The 24,759-nt window shown below is 45.7% G+C and overlaps 1 protein-coding gene across 1 annotated transcript; it reads right to left on the bottom strand.

Moving 5' to 3' along the window:
- Nucleotides 1-8,202: 8,202 nt before the first annotated feature.
- Nucleotides 8,203-24,537, bottom strand: LOC123747884 (subgroup A Rous sarcoma virus receptor pg950). Its single transcript, XM_045730097.2, has 4 exons — nucleotides 24,464-24,537; nucleotides 11,625-11,677; nucleotides 11,023-11,141; nucleotides 8,203-9,172 (listed from the first exon to the last, which is right to left on the bottom strand). The coding sequence occupies exons 2-4, from the start codon at nucleotides 11,668-11,670 to the stop codon at nucleotides 9,074-9,076; spliced, it is 264 nt and encodes an 87-aa protein (XP_045586053.1). The 5' UTR covers nucleotides 11,671-11,677; nucleotides 24,464-24,537; the 3' UTR covers nucleotides 8,203-9,073.
- Nucleotides 24,538-24,759: the final 222 nt, after the last annotated feature.

Raw genomic sequence — 24,759 nt, forward strand, 5'->3', positions numbered from 1 at the left:
AGATTAGTACAGGACCCTCCATGCACTCCTGTTAGATTAGTACAGGACCCTCCATGCACTCCTGGTAGACTAGTACAGGACCCTCCATGCACTCCTGTTAGATTAGTACAGGACCCTCCATGCACTCCTGTTAGATTAGTACAGGACCCTCCATGCACTCCTGGTAGACTAGTACAGGACCCTCCATGCACTCCTGGTAGACTAGTACAGGACCCTCCATGCACTCCTGGTAGACTAGTACAGGACCCTCCATGCACTCCTGTTAGATTAGTACAGGACCCTCCATGCACTCCTGGTAGACTAGTACAGGACCCTCCATGCACTCCTGGTAGACTAGTACAGGACCCTCCATGCACTCCTGGTAGACTAGTACAGGACCCTCCATGCACTCCTGTTAGATTAGTACAGGACCCTCCATGCACTCCTGGTAGACTAGTACAGGACCCTCCATGCACTCCTGGTAGATAAGTACAGGACCCTCCATGCACTCCTGTTAGATTAGTACAGGACCCTCCATGCACTCCTGGTAGACTAGTACAGGACCCTCCATGCACTCCTGGTAGATAAGTACAGGACCCTCCATGCACTCCTGTTAGATTAGTACAGGACCCTCCATGCACTCCTGGTAGACTAGTACAGGACCCTCCATGCACTCCTGTTAGATTAGTACAGGACCCTCCATGCACTCCTGGTAGACTAGTACAGGACCCTCCATGCACTCCTGTTAGACTAGTACAGGACCCTCCATGCACCTCTGGTAAACTAGTACAGGACCCTCCATGCACTCCTGGTAGACTAGTACAGGACCCTCCATGCACTCCTGGTAGACTAGTACAGGACCCTCCATGCACTCCTGGTAGACTAGTACAGGACCCTCCATGCACTCCTGTTAGATTAGTACAGGACCCTCCATGCACTCCTGGTAAACTAGTACAGGACCCTCCATGCACTCCTGGTAGACTAGTACAGGACCCTCCATGCACTCCTGGTAGACTAGTACAGGACCCTCCATGCACTCCTGTTAGATTAGTACAGGACCCTCCATGCACTCCTGGTAGATTAGTACAGGACCCTCCATGCACTCCTGGTAGATAAGTACAGGACCCTCCATGCACTCCTGGTAGACTAGTACAGGACCCTCCATGCACTCCTGGTAGACTAGTACAGGACCCTCCATGCACTCCTGGTAGACTAGTACAGGACCCTCCATGCACTCCTGGTAGACTAGTACAGGACCCTCCATGCACTCCTGGTAGATAAGTACAGGACCCTCCATGCACTCCTGGTAGACTAGTACAGGACCCTCCATGCACCTCTGGTAAACTAGTACAGGACCCTCCATGCACTCTTGGTAAACTAGTACAGGACCCTCCATGTACTCCTGGTAAACTAGTACAGGACCCTCCATGCACTCCTGGTAAACTAGTACAGGACCCTCCATGCACTCCTGGTAAACTAGTACAGGACCCTCCATGCACTCCTGGTAAACTAGTACAGGAGCCTCCATGCACTCCTGGTAGATTAGTACAGGACCCTCCATGCACTCCTGGTAGACTAGTACAGGACCCTCCATGCACTCTTGGTAAACTAGTACAGGACCCTCCATGCACTCCTGGTAAACTAGTACAGGACCCTCCATGCACTCCTGGTAGACTAGTACAGGACCCTCCATGCACTCCTGGTAGACTAGTACAGGACCCTCCATGCACTCTTGGTAAACTAGTACAGGACCCTCCATGCACTCCTGGTAAACTAGTACAGGACCCTCCATGCACTCCTGGTAAACTAGTACAGGACCCTCCATGCACTCCTGGTAGACTAGTACAGGAGCCTCCATGCACTCCTAGTAAACTAGTACAGGACCCTCCATGCACTCCTGGTAAACTAGTACAGGACCCTCCATGCACTCCTGGTAAACTAGTACAGGACCCTCCATGCACTCCTGGTAAACTAGTACAGGACCCTCCATGCACTCCTGGTAAACTAGTACAGGACCCTCCATGCACTCCTGGTAAACTAGTACAGGAGCCTCCATGCACCTCTGGTAAACTAGTACAGGACCCTCCATGCACTCCTGGTAGATTAGTACAGGAGCCTCCATGCACTCCTGTTAGATTAGTACAGGACCCTCCATGCACTCTTGGTAAACTAGTACAGGACCCTCCATGTACTCCTGGTAAACTAGTACAGGACCCTCCATGTACTCCTGGTAAACTAGTACAGGACCCTCCATGCACTCTTGGTAAACTAGTACAGGACCCTCCATGCACTCTTGGTAAACTAGTACAGGACCCTCCATGTACTCCTGGTAAACTAGTACAGGACCCTCCATGCACTCCTGGTAAACTAGTACAGGACCCTCCATGCACTCCTGGTAAACTAGTACAGGACCCTCCATGCACTCCTGGTAGACTAGTACAGGAGCCTCCATGCACCTCTGGTAAACTAGTACAGGACCCTCCATGCACTCCTGGTAGATTAGTACAGGAGCCTCCATGCACTCCTGTTAGATTAGTACAGGACCCTCCATGCACTCTTGGTAAACTAGTACAGGACCCTCCATGTACTCCTGGTAAACTAGTACAGGACCCTCCATGTACTCCTCGTAAACTAGTACAGGACCCTCCATGCACTCTTGGTAAACTAGTACAGGACCCTCCATGTACTCCTGGTAAACTAGTACAGGACCCTCCATGTACTCCTGGTAAACTAGTACAGGACCCTCCATGCACTCCTGGTAAACTAGTACAGGACCCTCCATGCACTCCTGTAAACTAGTACAGGACCCTCCATGCACTCTTGGTAAACTAGTACAGGACCCTCCATGCACTCCTGGTAAACTAGTACAGGACCCTCCATGCACTCTTGGTAAACTAGTACAGGACCCTCCATGTACTCCTGGTAAACTAGTACAGGACCCTCCATGCACTCCTGGTAAACTAGTACGGGACCCTCCATGCACTCCTGGTAAACTAGTACAGGACCCTCCATGCACTCCTAGTAAACTAGTTCAGGACCCTCCATGTACTCCTGGTAAACTAGTACAGGACCCTCCATGTACTCCTGTAAACTAGTACAGGACCTTCCATGCACTCCTGGTAAACTAGTACAGGACCCTCCATGCACTCTTGGTAAACTAGTACAGGACCCTCCATGCACTCCTGTAAACTAGTACAGGACCCTCCATGCACTCCTGGTAAACTAGTACAGGATCCTCCATGTACTCCTGGTAAACTAGTACAGGACCCTCCATGTACTCCTGGTAAACTAGTACGGGACCCTCCATGCACTCCTGTAAACTAGTACAGGACCCTCCATGCACTCCTGTAAACTAGTACAGGACCCTCCATGCACTCCTGTAAACTAGTACAGGACCCTCCATGTACTCCTGGTAAACTAGTACAGGACCCTCCATGCACTCCTAGTAAACTAGTACAGGACCCTCCATGTACTCCTGGTAAACTAGTACAGGACCCTCCATGCACTCTTGGTAAACTAGTACAGGACCCTCCATGCACTCTTGGTAAACTAGTACAGGACCCTCCATGCACTCCTGGTAAACTAGTACAGGACCCTCCATGCACTCCTGTAAACTAGTACAGGACCCTCCATGCACTCCTAGTAAACTAGTACAGGACCCTCCATGTACTCCTGGTAAACTAGTACAGGACCCTCCATGCACTCCTAGTAAACTAGTTCAGGACCCTCCATGTACTCCTGGTAAACTAGTACAGGACCCTCCTTGTACTCCTGGTAAACTAGTACAGGACCCTCCATGCACTCCTGGTAAACTAGTACAGGACCCTCCATGCACTCTTGTAAACTAGTACAGGACCCTCCATGTACTCCTGGTAAACTAGTACAGGACCCTCCATGTACTCCTGTAAACTAGTACAAACCCCTCCATGTACTCCTGTAAACTAGTACAGGACCCTCCATGCACTCCTGGTAAACTAGTACAGGACCCTCCATGTACTCCTGGTAAACTAGTACAGGACCCTCCATGTACTCCTGTAAACTAGTACAAACCCCTCCATGTACTCCTGTAAACTAGTACAGGACCCTCCATGCACTCCTGGTAAGCAACATAATGTCTTTTATGATCCTGTTTTGCACAGGAGAAACTATATTACATTTCCTCTTCTCTCTCATGTTGCTGGATGAAGACTTAGAAAATACAATTTCTATCGAGTTTGCAAGAAGGAGAAAATTTAAAGTCTGAAAAATTGTAAGACTTTTATCCAAGGTTGTATTTCACAGATTCCCTTTGAATCAAGGGAACTCAAGAGTCGAGAATTTACAATAAAATATTGTTTATATTTATCCCCCACAATTGTAATCGGTTTCAATAACTTCCATGAACTGTTGTGTTCAAAGTTACAGGAATAATTTCGACTTGAAAAAGATCCCGTGCTGGAGAGCCCCAGGGTGAGGTGTGTGTGTGTGTGTGTGTGTGTGTGTGTGTGTGTGTGTGTGTGTGTGTGTGTGTGTGTGTGTGTGTGTGTATGTGTGTGTGTGTGTGTGTGTGTATGTGTGTGTGTGTGTGCGTGTGTGTGTGTGTGTGTGTGTGTGTGTGTGTGTGTGTGTGTGTGTGTGTGTGTGTGTGTGTGTTTACTCACCTATTTGTACTCACCTATTTGTGCTTGCGGGGGTTGAGCTCTGGCTCTTTGGTCCCGCCTCTCAACTGTCAATCAACTGGTGTACAGATTCCTGAGCCTACTGGACTCTATCATATCTACATTTGAAACTGTGTATGGAGTCTGCCTCCACCACATCACTGCCTAATGCATTCCATCCGTTAACTACTCTGACACTGAAAAAGTTCCTTCTAACGTCCCTGTGGCTCATGTGGGTACTCAGTTTCCACCTGTGTCCCCTTGTTCGCGTCCCACCAGTGTTGAATAGTTTATCCTTGTTTACCCGGTCGATTCCTCTGAGGATTTTGTAGGTTGTGATCATGTCTCCCCTTACTCTTCTGTCTTCCAGTGTCGTAAGGTGCATTTCCCGCAGCCTTTCCTCGTAACTCATGCCTCTTAGTTCTGGGACTAGTCTAGTGGCATACCTTTGGACTTTTTCCAGCTTCGTCTTGTGCTTGACAAGGTACGGGCTCCATGCTGGGGCCGCATACTTCAGGATTGGTCTTACATATGTGGTGTACAAGATTCTGAATGATTCCTTACACAGGTTCCTGAACGCTGTTCTGATGTTAGCCAGCCTCGCATATGCCGCAGACGTTATTCTTTTTATGTGGGCTTCAGGAGGCAGGTTTGGTGTGATATCAACTCCTAGATCTTTCTCTCTGTTCGTTTCATTAAGTACTTCATCTCCTATTCTGTATCCTGTGTTTGACCTCCTATTTCCACCACCTAGTTTCATTACTTTGCATTTACTCGGGTTGAACTTCAACAGCCATTTGTTGGACCATTCACTCAGTCTTTCTAGGTCATCTTGTAGCCTCCTACTATCGTCCTCAGTTTCAATCCTCCTCATAATTTTTGCATCATCGGCAAACATTGAGAGAAACGATTCTATACCCTCTGGAAGATCATTTACATATATCAGAAACAGTATAGGTCCAAGGACTGACCCCTGCGGTACTCCACTCGTAACGTCTCGCCAATCTGAGACCTCACCCCTCACACTGACTCGTTGTCTCCTGTTACTTAGGTACTCCTGTATCCAACGGAGTACCTTCCCTTTCACTCCATCCTGCATCTCCAGTTTTTTCACTAGCCTCTTGTGTGGCACTGTGTCAAAGGCTTTCTGACAATCCAAAAATATGCAGTCTGCCCACCCTTCTCTTTCTTGCCTTATTTTTGTTGCCTGGTCGTAGAATTCAAGTAACCCTGTGAGGCAGGACCTGCCATCCCTGAACCCATGTTGATGCTGTGTTACAAAGTTCTTTCGCTCCAGATGTTCCACTAGCTTTCTTCGCACAATCTTCTCCATCAACTTGCATGGTATGCAGGTTAGGGACACTGGTCTGTAATTCAGTGCCTCCTGTCTATCCCCTTTCTTGTATATCGGGACTACGTTAGCTGCTTTCCAAATTTCTGGCAGTTCCCCTGTTGCCAGTGATTTGTTATACACCATGGAGAGCGGGAGGCATAGTTCTTCTGCTCCTTCCTTTAGTATCCAAGGGGAGATTCCATCTGGTCCTATAGCCTTTGTCACATCCAATTCTAGTAAACACTTCCTTACTTCCCCGCTGGTAATCTCAAACTCTTCCAGTGGTTCCTGGTTAGCTATTCCCTCTCTTATCTCTGGGATTTCTCCTTGCTCTAAGGTGAAGACCTCCTGGAATTTCTTATTCAGTTCCTCACACACTTCCTTGTCGTTTGTAGTGAATCCTTCTGCCCCTATCCTTAATTTCATAACCTGTTCCTTTGCTGTTGTTTTTCTCCTGATGTGGCTATGCAGCAATTTAGGCTGAGTCTTTGCCTTGCTTGCGATGTCATTTTCGTATTGTCTTTCTGCCTCTCTTCTCATCCTAACATATTCATTCCTGGCATTCTGGTATCTTTCTCTGCTCTCCAGTGTCCTGTTATTCCTATAGTTTCTCCATGCCCTTTTACTTTGCTGCTTAGCTAGCCTACATCTCTGATTAAACCATGGGTTTCTCATCTTCATTTCACTGTTTTCCTTTTGGACTGGGACAAACTTGTTTGCTGCATCCTTGCATTTTTGCGTGATGTATTCCATCATATCTTGGGCCGTCTTTTCCCTGAGCTCTGTTTCCCATGCTATATCTGCTAGGCATTTTCTTATCTCCTCATAGTTTCCCTTTCGGTATGCTAACCTTTTGGTTTCGGTATCCCTTCTCGAGTTCAATAACCCTTCTTCAATCAGGTACTCAAACACCAATACACTGTGGTCTCTCATTCCTACTGGGTCCTCAAAACTGATTTCTCTTATGTCAGAGTCGTTCAGGGTGAAAACCAGGTCGAGTCTCGCTGGTTCGTCGTTTCCTCTCATCCTTGTGGGTTCACTGACATGCTGGGTTAAGAAGTTTCTAGTCGCCACCTCCAGTAGTTTGGCTCTCCACGTATCCTCGCCTCCATGCGGTTCCTTGTTCTCCCAATCAATCCTGCCGTGATTGAATTCCCCCATGATGAGCAGGTGGGATCTATTTCTACAGGCAGAAGAGGCTGCCCTCTCAATTATAGTGTTAACTGCCATGTTGTTGCTTTCGTACTCTTGACTGGGTCTTCTGTCATTTGGTGGAGGATTATATATTACTGCTACTACTATCCTTGGTCCTCCCATTGTCATGGTGCCTGCTATGTAGTCTCTGAAACCCTCACAGCCCGGGATAGCCATCTCCTTAAAACTCCATTCCTTTCTCATGAGTAGGGCCACTCCTCCTCCTCCCCTACCTTCCCTCTCTTTCCTTATTATTGTGTACTCCTGGGGAAACACGGCATTCGTTATGATTCGTTATGTGTGTGTGTGTGTGTGTGTGTGTGTGTGTGTGTGTGTGTGTGTGTGTGTGTGTGTGTGTGTGCGTGCGTGTGTGTGTGTGTGTGTGTGTGTGTGTGTGTGTGTGTGTGTGTGTGTGTGTGTGTGTGTGTGTGTGTGTGTGTGTGTGTATGTGAGTGTGCGTATCACACTTCAAACACTTCACACGGACTCTCACACAATACGGTTTATCACACTTATGTGATGAACTGTGACGGGTCCAACAGACAGACCAGGAGAGCTGGATACGGTAGTGAGTGTCCCGTCAGAATATTTAATGTGAGGCTACATCAGTCACAGCCCCGCTACCTGTGCCAGGTAAGTCCACTACGGGCTCACCATAGCCCGGGCTACTTGCAACGTTTGGCTTCGAGGAGCTGAATCTTAAATAACAATGTGAGGACACGCTCTGACCTGATTATGTATGGAGTATCAGTGTGCTTTTTAAGTCACCTGTTTGCGGCTGGAGGTTTGAACTTCAGCTCTTGGACCCTGCCTTTCCAGTCGCAGGTTGTCTAATGCAGTGGCTTTCGACCTATTTCGTCTTGTGTACTTATAGAAAATATTAGTTGCATTCTCCATAACCTGATTGTTTAGTGTTTCTTTCGATACAACATTTCAGTTAAATTCTGAAATTTATATTCCTGAAATTTATAGAAAAAGTTGCACCTAAATTTTACATGATATTCTGTTGTAGGATTTAGTTGAAGAAAACAATATGGGGGGATGTATAAAAATACAAAATATTATCAGAAACTTAATATTTTTTATAAATATTTTTGGGCGAGAAGGTGCCAAATGGTCCAAATATTTTATAATCAGTTTATGTATAAAAAACAAGTATATTATATAGTTATATTAGGAAACCGTAGCCAGTGATGTCAGAATCTTGTTAATGGGGATTTTTACGCAAAACCCTATTAACTTATATTTCTACAGAGAAAAACGTAGTACAAACAAATTCGGATTTACCCCGACTAAATCAACATGCCAGCGGCCACAATATCAAAGTTAATTCAACATTGAATCGTCGTTATTAACGCTGATTCAACGTTACTTCAAGATACAGCATCCACTTGGATACGCCTGTGACACAAGTCGTTATCTAAGAGTTAATTTATTTCTATCCTCTATATTATCTTCTAGATTCTCCTAGTTAATTCTAACTAACGATTTATAGCACTGAGAGAGTTGTCTCCTTACAAACGAAGAATCATTCATGACATGTAAATCGGTATGTTATCATCAACTTCTCCAGCCTGCAACAGCGACTGGAGACCTCAATATTGCACAGGTCATCAGACCATCGACATCCCTGAACCTACCACATTCCCTTTGAGGTAGCCACAGGAAGTTTTGATTTTCACTCGTATGTTAAATTGCAAATGTATGTATGAACTGGATAGATGTACTACACACGCTGGCCGCGGTGGCGGCTGCCATGGAAGTTCTTCAAACAGAATTCGCCTCAACAGATATATTTAGCCTTCAGTCCCTACTGTTTTAAGGTAGTCTGTTATCCCCCACTGATCTCCACCCCCTCCCACGGGCCTCCAATAGCCCTCCCACAGCCCTCCAACGGCCCTCCCACAGCTCTCCCACGGCATCTGGGTGTCTAGCGACCGAACTCCAGGGGAAATGTGGGGGCGTCGGCACCAGGTGGGAGGTCACCAGGTGGGGGAGGCTTGGCAGGGGATTTCTCCTTGCAGTTCACCTGTTGAGAAAGTCAAACCGGTTAGGTTATCACATGCTATAGTTATCAGTAATGCCATGTTACTTTTAGAATTCATTTGACTATTGTTGGATAGTGTGTGTTGATAATGGTACAGCTCTTCAGCAATGGTTGAGAAATATTTCGTAGTTGTGAATTAGTGTGATTCACATCTGGGTTTTGTTATCATCGATAAACGTTGTTGTTGATATTATTACGTTTGCGAACACTTTGCTAAAACAAATCTTAAATAATGTATCACATTATTACAAATTATATTATTTAGGTCAATGTCTCTGTATAATTCTGGCAAACAACCATGCATATGGAATACGGGGGTCCATACTGTATTCCATACGTGTGGAATAATGTATGGAATACTGTATGGACCTCGGAAGGTGATCCTCGCTCACACTACAATCTCCTGCCTGACCTCTCTTGAAGAAAGATTCCACACATTTGAAGGAACTCTCCAGACACTTGAAGGAACTAACTCTCCACACACTTGAAGGAACTAACTCTCCACACACTTGAAGGAACTAACTCTCCACACACTTGAAGGAACTAACTCTCCACACACTTGAAGGAACTAACTCTCCACACACTTGAAGGAACTAACTCTCCACACACTTGAAGGAACTAACTCTCCACACACTTGAAGGAACTAACTCTCCACACACTTGAAGGAACTAACTCTCCACACACTTGAAGGAACTAACTCTCCACACACTTGAAGGAACTAACTCTCCACACACTTGAAGGAACGAACTCTCCACACACTTGAAGGAACTAACTCTCCACACACTTGAAGGAACTAACTCTCCACACACTTGAAGGAACTAACTCTCCACACACTTGAAGGAACGAACTCTCCACACACTTGAAGGAACTAACTCTCCACCTAGCAGTGACAGGCTTTTTGTCCGAAGGAAACCACCTATCCAGCCAACACTGTAAGCTCTTTCCGTAATCACGTGTTACTCAAACACGTGATTACGGCTGGAGGTTTGAACTTCAGCTCTTGGACCCTGCCTTTCCAGCCGCCGGTTGTCTAATACAGTGGCTTTAGTACACAAATGTACTTTAGTACACAAATGTACTAAACTCGAGTGTATGAAAATGCAACTTAATAAGTAATGAATATGATGATAGAGTGCAACAAGTACTACACTCCCTCGCACGCACTCCCCCTACCAACTTAACATGTGAAGTAAATTACTGCCGTAAAGACGGCTTGCTGACAAGCAATTTAAATCCTGTCAAAATCATGTCCCAGGAGTTGTATATTCAAGCTGAGCTTGCGCCAGATTAGCCCGTGAATCTGTTGATGTAAAGTCCAGAAGGTGTACATAAATATAGAAAAATTACGGAATATTTAGTATATTTGTCTATAATTTAAAATTGCGTGCATTTGATTATTTTCCCACTTCTCGTCAACATGTGTCACCACTCTTGTGGGTACAATGTGCTTGTGCAATGTTTTAAAACAAAGCTGTATATCGCTATATAAGCTATATAAACAGAAGCGGCTATATCTCGCTATAACACGGTAGATATCTTTTAAAGGTATCTGACATGATTTTCATGTTTGCTGCTGAGTATCAGTGTTGGGGATATTATTGAAACAATGACTGTTGCTTCCTCTATAATGTTCAAGTATTGAACATTGTCATAAATTACTTAACCACTTCATTATATGCAAATAGATTACTATAACTCAAGTCCCTAATAAATAAAAAATTTAATCTATCTGTTTCCCCTCATCCCATTCACTCCCTTATCTTCTCCCTCTCTTTTTTATCTTCCCTATCTCTCTTTATCTTCCCTACCTCCTCCTCCTACCCTCTACTCACCTCATCCCTCCCGTTGCCACAGTCAAAGAAGCCATCACACACAAACTGTGGAGGAATGCACTTGTCCCCACAGTTAAAGTCCTTCCCTTCACACTTGGTCTCTGCGGCACTCAGGGGACCTGTAATCAAATAATGGTTTAATGTATTTTTAATGGAAGGGTTAATTCAATATATTGGTCACCGTGAATGGTATTAGTCACGTTTAGGTTTTTATATTGGAGATTATTTAAATAAGGGATTATTAAATAAGGGATTATTTTAGGTGATTTATAGGCGTGAGGGTTTAATGTGATCGATAAGTCATTGAGAATTATAGTACGTAAAAGGTTGTTGGGTTGAATGATTTTATTTTGTTTTTTTCAAAAGAATATGTTCATTATGTTGTGCTAAGTAAACTAATTACTGTGTACAGAAGCTATGTTTTGAACTAGTCTCTCTCTCCCTTTCTCTCTCGCTCTCTCGCTCTCTCGCTCTCTCTCTCTCTCTCTCTCTCTCTCTCTCTCTCTCTCTCTCTCTCTCTCTCTCTCTCTCTCTCTCTCTCTCTCTCTCTCTCTCTCGCTGTCTCTCTCTCGCTGTCTCTCTCTCTCTCTCGCGCCACTCACCCACAGCGGCCAGGAGCAGAACTAGGAGGATGGTGCAGGTGGTCATGGTGGTCCTGTAATGAAGAAAGGGAAGAACATGAGAAACACCGCAACATTTAATTATCAAAACAAAACCAGACTTAAAATTGCATGGTTTCACCCCACCCCCCCCACCCCCCCACCCACACGTACACACAACACACACACACACACAAAGAGCCCTCTTTGGTCAAGAGGCTTGACCAAAGAGCCAGAGCTCAACCCCCGCAAACACAACTAGGTGAGTACACACGCACGCACGCACGCACGCGCACACACGTACTCCTACACACAGAGCTCAGGGGACCTGTAATTAAAAAATTGTTTAATGTATTTTTAATGGAAGGGTTAATTCAATATATTGGTCACCGTGAATGGTATTAGTAACATTAGGTTTTGGGGCGTTAACATTCAGTAACATTCGGGGCCCTGGTAGCTGAGTGGACAGCGTCCGGGACTCGTAATCCTGTGGCCCGGGTTCAGTTCCCGGCGCCGGTAAGGAACAATGGGCAGAGTTTCTTTCACCCTGATGCCCCTGTTACCTAGTAGTAAATATAGGTACCTGGGAGTTAGACAGCTGCTATGGGCTGCTTCCTGTGTGGAGGGGGGGCAGGAGGGGGAAAGAAACTCTGCCCATCTGTTTCCGCCAGCGGAATGAACTCGGACCCTGGGATTACGAGTCCTAAGCGCTGTCCATTCAGCCACGGCCCCTGTGGGTGTGTTGAGAGGCGGGACCTGAGAACCGAAGCTCAACCCCCGCAAGCGCAAGTGAGTGAGTACATTCGCGCTCTCTCGCACACAACCGATGGTTAGAAAGGCGGGGGTCCAAGAGATAACAGCTCGATCCTGCAGGTACAAATAGTAAATACATAAACACACCATTCAGGAACCTAAATGAGAAATCATTTAGATTGTTATTCACCACCTCCGTGAGACTAGTTTAGGAGTATGCAAGCCCATCTTGGAACCCCCATTATGGGCCGGCGAACTCCGTACTCCAAATGCCCAAGAATTACGACGTATGAGAGACTATAGGAACTAAACCTAATGACGCTAGAAAAGAAGAGATAGAAGGGTGGGACATGATACAGACGTATAAAATACTTATGGGGTATTGACAGAGTAGAAAAAGAGGTAATGTTCACAATGAACATCAACAGTACAGGAGGACATAGATGGAATCTTGACTCAGATGAGTCTCAGCTTCCATCCCTGTTTATTACAAATGTTAGAAACTTTTCATTTAGCATAAGAGTAGTGGGAGAATGAGATGAACTGAAGGAGCAGATTGTGGAAGCAAACTACCTTCATATTCATAAAAGTATATATGATACAGAAATAGATCAGGACATTAGACAACCGGCAGATGGAAAAGCAGGATCCAAGAGCTAACACTCAATCCTGCAAGCACAAAATAGGTGAGTACAAATAGGAGTAGTAAGAAATGGACAATAGTCTTCTGAGGATTCAGAAAATAGGGTCCAAGATGACCCTGAAGATTTGATATACCAATGACGATGGAGCCAAAAACAAAGCAGATGAAATAAGAGAGAGGATTAGCGAAAAAGAATTTAGTGTGATTGTCATAATGGAAACCAAAATCACTGATATGATCTCTGGTGCAGAATATTCAAGAAGATAGAAGGTAATAAGGAGAAATAAAACCCATGGAAGGAAAGTGTCTCTCCTTGTTAAACGAAGGTGGAATCTTGAAGAATTGGATGGCAATACAAATGGTTACCAAAACATCATTGAAACTCTGACAATAGATGACAATATTGGTAGTTGTCCTGGCAATATTCATCCCCCCCCCCCCAAACAAACAAACCACAGGGTGCCCAAACAGGAACACGGACACACGCACAACAGTAGAGAGAATCAGAGACAAATGACAGACCTGGGGACCCGCACAACCATGCTGAGAGAACCGAGAATGGTTACCAGGCTGAAGGAAGGGGAAGTATCAGTCGAATATACCAATCCAGCATGGTTATAAAGCACTGGAAAGGGATACGAGGGCAAGGAGTTAGAATATGAAGACATGGCGTGACTATTGGGGATCGATCTGCGAACCTGCAAAGTCCAAGGCCGTCGCTGTACCGACCAGCCCAAGTGGATGGACATGCAGAAGGATTGCCGAGTGTAAAATTACTAGATAGCATGGAAAAGGACTGCCAAACACACTTATAAAAAACGATGGAGTTTAATGTAGTTATTCCAAACCTGTTCTTCATCCGGAATGAGAAAAGGTTGAGACTGAGAGCACGATATCTTACCAAGAGCCGCCAACCATTGTGTCCTGGTCTCTGCATGACTGAACTAACAGCAATAACAGTCATCGGGACATGATATGTACATTACAGAAAACGGGAATTACATGGGCAATAAAAGAGTATCAGAGGAAAATGTGTAATGCGAGGGACGAATTTATGGTGAAGATCATCTGATAAGTTGAAGATTTTGGTATTTATTTATTTATTTATTTATTTATTTATTTATTTATTTATTTATTTATTTATACACAAGAAGGTACATTGGGTTTGTGATTGTACTTTTTTTTTTTAGATATATACAAGAGTTGTTACATTCTTGTACAGCCACTAGAACAGATCCTTAACTACTGTACGTTTCGGACAGGTCTTTAATGACTAAGCTCAATATGGTCGGGAACCGGCACATCAGATTGATTGATGAAGATTAAGCCACCCAAAAGGTGGCACGGGCATGAATCGCCCGTAACGGCACATCAGAGTATGGAGAGTAAATAGGTGGAGTTAAACAGCCACAACTCAAACTCCTGTTTGTACAATTATGTAAGTACTTAAGTAAGAGAAAAGTACTATAAAATCTATACTACAATTATGAACATAATACTTATAAAATAACTTGTTCATGAAATGTATTTGCATAAATTTAATTTATTCAAATTTAAATCATCGTATTTTCAAATACTCAACCGTATCATGAGAAGTGCAGTCTTGTGAAATGACGAAGTTTGTGGTTATTATTGTATTCAAAGAAAATGATATTAAAATAAATAAATGAAAACGTGTTTCATATTTAGCGCTAACTAATCTGTTCTTCCATGTATCTTTAACAGAGAAACAATTTCAATTTCAACAAGTTCCTATTTAGTGGGACAAAAGGGGAATATTATCACAATGTGCAATATACTCCGGGGTATTAATAGATCAGACAAAACAACACGATTTGACATTGGATGAACCGATGTGAGGGGGGGACACGGTATGGGCCAATACGAGTGATCAGCAGATGGTCCGATACGACGGAACTTGGAACAAAGTTTCCTAAAGTTCGGGGACATAGGATTAAGCAGAAGAACATCCTCTGTACGAGGATTCAGTATTATGATTTAATTCAGTATCGACAGCTGGTGCTCAGTACATCAAAATTCTCAGGGGAATTGACAGGATGGACAAAGACAAACTCTTCAGCACGGGTGGGACACGAACAAGGGGACACATGTGGAAACATAGTACCCAGATGAGCCACAGAGACGTTAGAAAGAATTTTTTCAGTGTCAGAGTAGTTAATAAATGGAATGCATTAGGCAGTGATGTGGTGGAGGCTGACTCCATACACAGTTTCAAATATAGGTATGATAGAGCCCAGTAGGCTCAGGAACCTGTACACCAGTTGATTGATAGTTGAGAGGCGGGACCAAAGAGCCAGAGCTCAACCCCCGCAAGCACAACTAGGTGAGTACATAAACACTTCTTTGTAGTACAGTGGCTAAGTTTTCGACTCTCAATTTATGATCCCGGGTTCGGTTCCTGGGCATGACAGAAATGGTTTGGCACGTTTCCTTTCACCTGAAGCCTCCAATCCCCTCCCCCCAACATTCATCCCCCCCCCCCCCCACCACTGCATCCCCCCTCCGCGACACCCCCCAACTAGCCCCATTCCCCCCCCCCCATCTTTTCCTTCCTGGCACCACACACAGTCATTAAAGACGTAAGCAAGTCATGAAGCCGTTTTTATATCCGTGTGTCCTATCCCCTCCCCCCCCTACTTATATTTCCCCATCCCCCCATCTCCCCTCCCCTCTACCTCCTAACCCCATTTCCCGCCTCTCCACTTGCCCACGCCAGCAAAAACCCGCTCACCCTCCCCACTTCTCTGGGCGCCATTTCATTTACCTCATCCCCCCCATCACTACACCCCTCGCCCCCATCACTTCCCCCTCATTTCCCCCCTCACTACGCAGCAGCCCCCACCATTCCTCCCCTCACACAAGATGGCCTCCTCTCCCCTCCAAGACACGAGGGAGGGGGAGGCAGCGCGTAGGTCGTAAGTGGGTCTGTTAGACCATCAAGAGCTCCAAACGCAGCCGGTGGGAGCTGAGTGCACATACCTGTTGCTGAGTACACACACTCACACGCACACACACACACACACACACACACACACACACACACACACACACACACACACACACACACACACACACACACACACACACACACACACACATGCTGCTGAGTACACACACACACACACATGCTGCTGAGTACACCCCCACACACATGCTGCTGAGTACACACACACACACATGCTGCTGAGTACACCCCCACACACATGCTGCTGAGTACACACACACACACACACACATGCTGCTGCTGAGTACACACACACACATACACACATGCTGCTGTACACACACCTGCTGCTGAGTACATACACATGCTGCTGAATACACAAACATTCTGCTGAATACACACACATGTTGCAGAGTCCACACACATGTTGCTAAATACACACACCTGGTGCTGAGTACACACACACAATGTTGCTGAATACACACACCTGCTGCTGAGTTCACACATGTGGCTGAATACACAGGCAGTGATGTGGTGGAGGCAGACTCCATACACAGTCACAAAATTTAAATGAAGATATGACAGATCCTAATAGACTCCAGAATCTGTACACCAGTTGATAGACAATTGAGAGGCGGGTCCAAAGAGCCAGAGCTCACCCCCCCCCCCCCCCGCGCAATCACAACCAGGTGAGTACACGGGCTGGTCGTGTAGGCCTAATTGATTACACATAAGTACCTTGCGTGTACATAAGACCAACCACTCGACATGTAAGATTTGCAGTCATATGATTACCGAGAAGATTGATGATATGTATATGATAAAAACTTGGCTAGAGGCGAGGTGTGAGGGCCTACAGGTGCTCCTCAGACTCTACCTCGAGTGCGTGGCAAGCATCGACCTGTTTAACAATCAGTTTGTATAGTAAAACTCTCCCTCTCCTGCTCCTCTCTTTGTGTATTCTCTCCTACTCCTCTCTGTGTATTATATGTATGTTTCGCTCCTTCTCTGTCCTTCGTGTTTAGTTTTTTTCATCCTTCCTCGGATTCCGCCGCCGCGCATCCGTCCGCTGGCGGTCCAAGCCAAGCTAACGTGTCGACTTTTTATCCTGTGGCCTTGTAAAGTTGCGGTCAGTTGCGTAGCTGGCTTTGTCTCTAAGGAAGTGCTGGTGAGAGGGAGGGAGAGGGTGAGAGAGAGGGAGAAGGAGAGGGAGAGAGGGAGAGGGAGAGAGAGAGGAATAATAATCATTGCACAATGCCTTGCAGGTAATGTCCGGTACTTTAAACTTACACACACGTAATTCCTTGGGGCAGCTGGCTACCCACACGATAATCTCCGGTACTCCCGCCCGGTACAGGTACCTTGCCACACCCCAGGCGAGTACCCTCAACCACTCCAACCACACCACCGCTGCTCAACACCCTGGTAGCTCTCCCAAGGTCACTATAGGTGTGGTAGCTGAGTTTACCTGTCTGTGCGGTGAGTTCAAAAATTGTATTAGTTTAATCGTATTAGTTTACTGTAGTTGCTGCCGTGGTGGTATTGGTTCCACCAATATCCAGGCTATGATGTGGCAGTGTGGTGGCCACATAGTGTGGCCTCATCCACCTGTTCCCTCGCCGGATACGGCCCAACAGATGGATAAATCTGGTTTGTGTTGCTACCTGTACCAGTAGCGGGCTTTACGAAGGACGAAGACGTGTGATAACTTATAATTTACCCTAGCTAGCCTTCATCCTACTAACACTACTCACTACCACCACTACTTACTACCACCACTACTTACTACCACCACTACTTACTACCACCACTACTTACTACCACCACTACTTACTACTACCACTACTCTTATTACTTGTACTTAGTACTCTTGCTACTGTTCAATATTCTGTTTCTACTAGTATTTATGGACCTATTGTTAATTAATTCTACTGTTGCTGGTGTTCTAATTCGTTATTAAATTATGTGTGCGCAGTTTTATGAACAAGAAAGTGTGTGTCAGCCTGTCTCCGGCGGCCGCAGTGTGCCTGAAGGCGCAGGAGGAGGCAGGAGAGCCTTACATGTCTCTATACTGACCTAGGCGGCCGCGTTAGTGGGGTTCCCAGAGATTGTGCTCGGAGTAGTTTCCCAACAGATAACCTGTGTATAGATCGTAGGGACACCTGTATTCTGTTGGGATTCCGGTTTGCTGTTGATTTCATTGATGCTACTGTTGTTATTGCTGCTGGTGTCGCAACATTTAATGCAACGACTGCTTCAACTAGCGGTGGTGGTCACACTAGGAACAGTTACTACAAGCAGCGACGTAGCAACATCACCTCTCACAAAGCTGGCTATTGTTTTCGTAACCTGACGTCCCCATCCCTCTCTTCCCTCTCACCATCACTACCATCGTCACTATGGTGCCACCATCACCACCACACTATGGTGCCACCATCACCACCACACTATGGTACCACCGTCACCACCACCACTATTCTACCACTACATTACATGTAGGAGAATAGATCTCAAACACCGTTCACGTAGGACAGAACACTGTATTAATGTTGGTTAGTTTTGTATTAATGTTGGTTAGCGTTGTATTAATGTTGGTTAGTGTTGTATTAATGTTGGTTAGCGTTGTATTAATGTTGGTTAGTGTTGTATTAATGCATGGGCACGTCTGAGCTAAAGACACACCCAGGCAACTGCTGGCAGCTTCCGCCATGCGTGAGTACTGCAATTTCCTGAGTACATCCTGCCTCGCCCAGATGATTGTTTCCAATCTCTCTCTCTGACCTTAGAGGCAACCCCAGCTGCTGCTGCTGCTGCTGAAGTTGGCTTCCTCCACGCCACGTCAAGCAAGAGGTGCAGAACGCCACGCCCTCTTGCGACCTCCTCCACAGAGGTCTTGTAATACGAGGAAGCTTTACATCTTAACTTCCTGTGTATACAAAAAATAGTATTGCTCTCTAGCTGGAAGTTCTTTGAGATTGTAGTTGAATTCATTTATTTTTAAATGTTTGGAAACTCACAATAAGTGAATTGAACGTTCGGAAACACACACACACACACACACACACACACACACACACACACACACACACACACACACACACCAAGTGTTTTGACTACTCTGAAACCTATTTAGGCTAATATCGACCTGAGACCAAAGCATCATACTGGTACATCAACTCTCTCCCGGCCTGCTGTAAGAAGCTCGCTCAAGCGAAGCCTAAACTTGTGTGTTTAAAGTCTTACGAAAGATCTTCCCGGATCCGGTCCAGACCAGGGAACTTAAGACAGGTCATCCAGGACATAAACAATTGGCGAGAAGTTTTCACTAGTTTAGCTCATTTACTTTGAACTTGATATACCTAACAGAACCAGATTTTGATTTCCTAGAAGCTAGATTTCCTTTATTTCATTGGCATATATTTATATAATATATATTTGTTGTAAATTGTATATTATGAGACACATGAGAAAATGCCTTATTCTGTTTGTTTCTCATCTCGACAATTTTGTTTGTAAATTAGTTTATTAATGTTCAGAGTTAGATAGAAACAAGACTCATTTCATCTGGATGATTTGTTGGTAACTCTTTCAGCTTTTAAAATGTTCCATACTGGTGAGAAGCAGAACTATGTGTACAGATGATGCAACCTAATGTGCAATGGTGCATAGTGTTCTCTCAGACGTGCAGGGCTTCAGATCATGCGCATGCATCAATGCACATGCACAAAACGTTGACTTGGTTGTAAAGTCAGATGAGCAATAACAGTAGCTGGTACTTGTGCACGATCCTCATTAGCATGACTCGTGGTTGTGTACTCACATCGTTATGCTTGCGGGGCTGAGCTTCAGCTCTTTGGTCCTGCCTGCGTGTGTGTGCGTGTGTGTGTGTGTGTACTCACATAGTTGTGCTTGCGAGGGGTTTAACTTTGCTCTTTCGGCCCGCCTCTCAACTGTCAATCAACTGTTACTAACTACTAACAAACTAATTTTTTTGTTCCCCCCCCCCCCCCCCCCCACACACACACACCTAGGAAGCAGCCCGTAACAGCTGTCTAACTCCCAGCTACCTATTTACTGCTAGGTAACAGGGGCATCAGGGTGAAAGAAACTGCCCATCTGTTTCCGCCAGGGGCCGGTATCGAACCCGGACCCTAGGATTACGAGTCCCAAGCGCTGTCCATTCAGTCATGGCCCCGCCTGCCTGTGTGTGTGTGTACACGTGTGTGCATGTGTGCTTACCTATTTGTGCCTGCAGGATCCTGGGAGCATTAGCTCTTGGATCCTGCTTCTCTATCCGCCGATGGTCTAGTACAATGACTCCCTACTTTTTTCGTATTATATCTTTTACAATTCTGAATGTAGTCGCCTTCGACAACCTAGGTTAGGTTAGGTTAGGTTAGGTTAGGTTAGGTTAGGTTAGGTTGTTCATTCCATCTCCGTAATGGCGTAATAGCTTGGCGCTTTCCCCTTGATAATTCCCTTCCCTTCCCTCCGTCTCCCCGCTAGTCTTATGAGAAAACTTTCTAACATCTCTCCGACTCATCTGAGTCTCGAGCTTCCATCCATCTCCTCAATTGGTATTCACAGTAAACATTTCTTTTTCCACTCCGTCAATGACCCTAAGTATTTTATACTTTCCCATTACCTTACACGGGCTAGTGTTGAACTCAAGTGGCCATTTCTCAGACTTTGCAGTTTGGAGTTAGTCTGAGCTGGTTACAGTCCTCATCTTATGGTCCTCATCTATTACAACTCTTCTCGTTAGTTTTCCATTGTCAAACATCAACATATAAGACTCAACTGTTGCAGAAGTCTACGGCGGGCTCACCATAGCCCGTGCTACTTGGCACTTTTGTTCTGAATAGCGGAATCTAAAATAGCAACAACAACAACAATTGTTGTAGACAGTTCAGGGGGAGCCGGTCGGTCGAGCGGACAGCACACTGGACTTGTGATCCTGTGGTCCCGGGTTCGATCCCCGGCGCCGGCGAGAAACAATGGGCAGAGTTTCTTTCATCCTATGCCCTGTTACCTAGGAGTAAAATAGGTACCTGGGTGTTAGTAAGCTACTTCCTGGGGGTGGAGGCCTGGTCAAGGACCGGGCCGCGGGAAAACTAAAGCCCCGAAATCATCTCAAGATAACCTCAAGATAGACAGGTCATATACATACATGAGAGATAGTGATCCTTGAGGTGCTCCGCTTGTTACCCCTACACCAGTCCGATATCTCTGCCCCCCACCCTCTCCCTTGTGGCTTCGAGTGCTGTCTATTAGACAGTAGAGTAAGCACCTGTCAATAGATCGGCGTTTACTCCCGCCTGTCTCTCGAGTTTGTGTAATAATCTCTTATGAGGTACTATATCAAAAGCTTTCTGGCAGTCAGTCCAGAAATGCATAATCTGCCCAGTCTTATTTGTCCTGATTTATTTCCGTAGCTTATCATAGCAGTCCAGTAGGTTCGTCAGGCATGAGTTCCTAACCCCCCAAGGTGGTGTTTACACCAACCTAATTCTCTCTAAGTGTGTAAGTTTATTCTTAGTATTCTTCCGAACACTGCCGTGGATGGTTGTGAGTGCCACATGTCTGTAGTTCAGTGCCTCTTATCTACCTCCGTTCGTGTAAATTGGTACCACATTTGCTTTCTTGCAGCAACTAGGCCATTCACCCTTTGTAAGTTACACTTTAAAGATGAGTAACTTACAGACCCCTCAGCGTAATTAGAGGTATGCTGAGGGCCTGTGCTGCTGCTTTTAACATCCACGGTGATATGTTGTGTGGTCCAATGGCTTTTGTTTCATCTAGTGATGCTAACCCATTTTTTTTATTTCCTCTGCTTTGTTTGTAATTCCATCAGCATTTGTGTACCATACCTTAAAACTCTTCCTTGAAATACTCTTTCCAGAATTCTCAGAGCATTTATGTCTATTTGTTTCTATTGGTGTAGTTTTTGAGAGAGATGGATACAGTACTAATGGTGAGGAGTGAGAGGTAGTAGGAGTGTGGGAGCAAGGAGAAAGGGATGAGAAGCAGAGCCGAACTGAGATGCAGAGATGGATCAAGATACCGAGGGGCTGAGAGGGAGGGAGGGGCTGAGAGGGAGGGAGGGGCTGAGAGGCAAAGATGGTTTGAGAGACAAAGAGAAGCTGAGAAGCAGTGGACGTGTGTGTAGGCCCACGCTGAGTGAGAGAGAGAGAGAGAGAGAGAGAGAGAGAGAGAGAGAGAGAGAGAGAGAGAGAGAGAGAGAGAGAGAGAGAGAGAGAGAGAGAGAGAGAGAGAGAGAGAGAAGCAACACACACACATGTACATAACGGGAACGCCCCCCCCCCTTCCCACCTGAGTTTCCAGGTCACCAGGATATACTGCTCACGACATATCATAATTATTATATATTATCAATATGATATTTATCTCTACCAGTTTCGGCCACTAGCAGATCTAGTAATAGTCTTACTAGTAGTAATAGTAATGTTAGTTGCTAAAATGTGTAGGTGTTGTTGATAGTGTGAGGAGTGTGTGAGTAACTTAGTGAGAGGCGGAAGTGTGTCACTGACGGGGAGACGCAGGCAGCAGGGTGTAGGAGCAACCCGTCCTTCTTAAAAATAACGTCACTTTTCGCTTGTATGCGCGGCTATGGCCAAGTTTGGACGTAATTTAAAATGAAATCGACTCACAAAAGTGACGTAGTGTTCCGTTTACTGTTTGAGTCGTCCGGCTTACTCGGTAAGGTTAGAAGAGAACACTCTCCATTAACGTTTTTCATGATGTTTTGAGACTTTATGAGAATTTCCTGCCCACCTAACCTATCAGAGGACCCTTAAGTTACTGTTGTTGAAAAAAAAAAATCCCAAATTTATTTTATTTTTTTTTCATTTTCAAATTACATCCATATTCGGCCATACGGGCAAACGGCCAAAAGCGACGTTCTTTTTAAGAGGACAGGTGCCTCGCAGCGTGTAAGATCAAGGGGGAGAGAGGAAGAGTGTGAGAGGCTGGGTGTTGGGAGGCGTTAGGGAGAGGGAGTGTGAGTGCTGGGAAGAGAAAAAAAAGTTGTCAATGAGGGAGCGTGAAGTTGTGAGTGAGGGAGGAGGGAAGAGGTTGTAAACGAGGGAGAAGGAAGAGGGTGTGTGTGAGGGAAAGGGGGAGTAGCGTGAGGGAGGGAGAGTGAGGGGGTGTGTGAGAGAGGGAGAGTGAAGGGGTGAGAGAGAGAGAGGGAGAGTGAGGGGGGCGGGTGTGAGAGAGAAGGAAGGCAAACATTATAATCTTGGCCAGCAACTTGGAAGAATGTCAACCTCAGGTGATAGCCAGCAGCTGACGGATGGGGGGGGGGGCTCCTCCGAGAGGGGGGGGATTTGGCAGGAAGTGTTGACTTATTAAGAAACATTTAGTCTCTTCCCCCCCCCCCTCCCCTCCTCCTCCCCATCCATCTATATAGCAGATAACATTCTTCTTCTACATGATGTCCTCCAGGTTGTACATATTGTCATTGACAGCTTCTCACACATCAATCACAATCATTGCTTGACGGAATCACTTGCTCGATTCCGTCAAGCAACAGAAAACAAAATCTAACAGTCGTGGTATTGTAAATACTCGCGTTGAAATCATACATTATACAATAGGCTTGTTTATATTTATCTGGAAGAAATATTCCTCCAATCGGATCAGCGTCTCTCTTCACAAGCAAAACTGAAATAGATTGATGGAATCTTGCGGCCCGCATAAACAGGTGGGTGTACTCACCTAGTTGTGTTTGCTGGGGGTTGAGCTCTGGCTCCTTGGTCCCGCCTCTCCATCAGTTGCGAGGTTGTCAATCTGTGGCGAGACTTCACCACAAAGTCGCACGTCTGATACGAGGCCCGATTGTCACTCCGACGACTTCCGTTTGATATATTTAGCTGTGTTGAGACTCCTCGTTACCCAGGCTTAGTGCTCCTCTCGTGGGGGAGAGGAGCCCCCTCTTGGCGTCGTTCAGGCAACAAGAGCGCCCCCTGGCGTCGCTCAGGCAACAAGAGCGCCCCCCTGGCGTCGTTCAGGCAACAAGAGCGCACCCTGGCGTCACTCAGGCAACAAGAGCGCCCCCCTGGCGTCGCTCAGGCAACAAGAGAGCCCCTTGGCGTCGCTCAGGCAACTAGAGCGTCGCTCAAGCAACTAGAGCGTCGCTCAGGCAACTAGAGCGTCGCTCAGGCAACTAGAGCGTCGCTCAGGCAACTAGAGCGTCGCTCAGGCAACTAGAGCGTCGCTCAGGCAACTAGAGCGTCGCTCAGGCAACTAGAGCATCGCTCAGACAACAAGAGCGCCCCCCTAGTGTCGCTTAGGCAATAAGAGCCCCAACCTTAAGGCATATACCGATATAAACTTTTTTTTCTTCCTAGGAAAAGATTGTAAACCGGGAAAGAAACTATGGAAGACGCCAGATATTTACCCCAAGTTTACCGACATTAAGTCCAGCTGGATAACACCGAGAACCGTAACCAAACTCACCTTTCAGTAGACTGCGTCGAGCTGGCCAACACTGAGTACGGTCCAGACGCCAGGGACGAACACACTGACTGGCAGAGCAGCGAGTTTCCTTATTTATAAGGTACTGCTTGACGAGATGCCAGGTGTCGCCGCATTTTTAGATATAGATATTTAAATATATACAAGTTCATATAATACTAAAATTCGCTTGTTTTAGTTTATATCTACTAGGAATATCGAACATATTAATATATTTTTATTCTTTGAGAATGATTAGATTCGTAGTTCTTGATTTTTAATTCAGCGTTATGAAAAAT

Source organism: Procambarus clarkii, chromosome 18 (assembly GCF_040958095.1).
Source record: "Procambarus clarkii isolate CNS0578487 chromosome 18, FALCON_Pclarkii_2.0, whole genome shotgun sequence".
In the NCBI taxonomy this organism is placed as follows: domain Eukaryota; kingdom Metazoa; phylum Arthropoda; class Malacostraca; order Decapoda; family Cambaridae; genus Procambarus; species Procambarus clarkii.

Coding starts and splice junctions, on each gene's coding strand:
- LOC123747884 (XM_045730097.2), bottom strand. CDS start 11,670: ATGACCACCTGCACCATCCTCCTAGTTCTGCTCCTGGCCGCTGTGG. Junction 11,142..11,624: donor TCTGCTCCTGGCCGCTGTGG/GTGAGTGGCGCG, acceptor ATTTGATTACAG/GTCCCCTGAGTGCCGCAGAG. Junction 9,173..11,022: donor GTGGCAACGGGAGGGATGAG/GTGAGTAGAGGG, acceptor CTTTCTCAACAG/GTGAACTGCAAGGAGAAATC.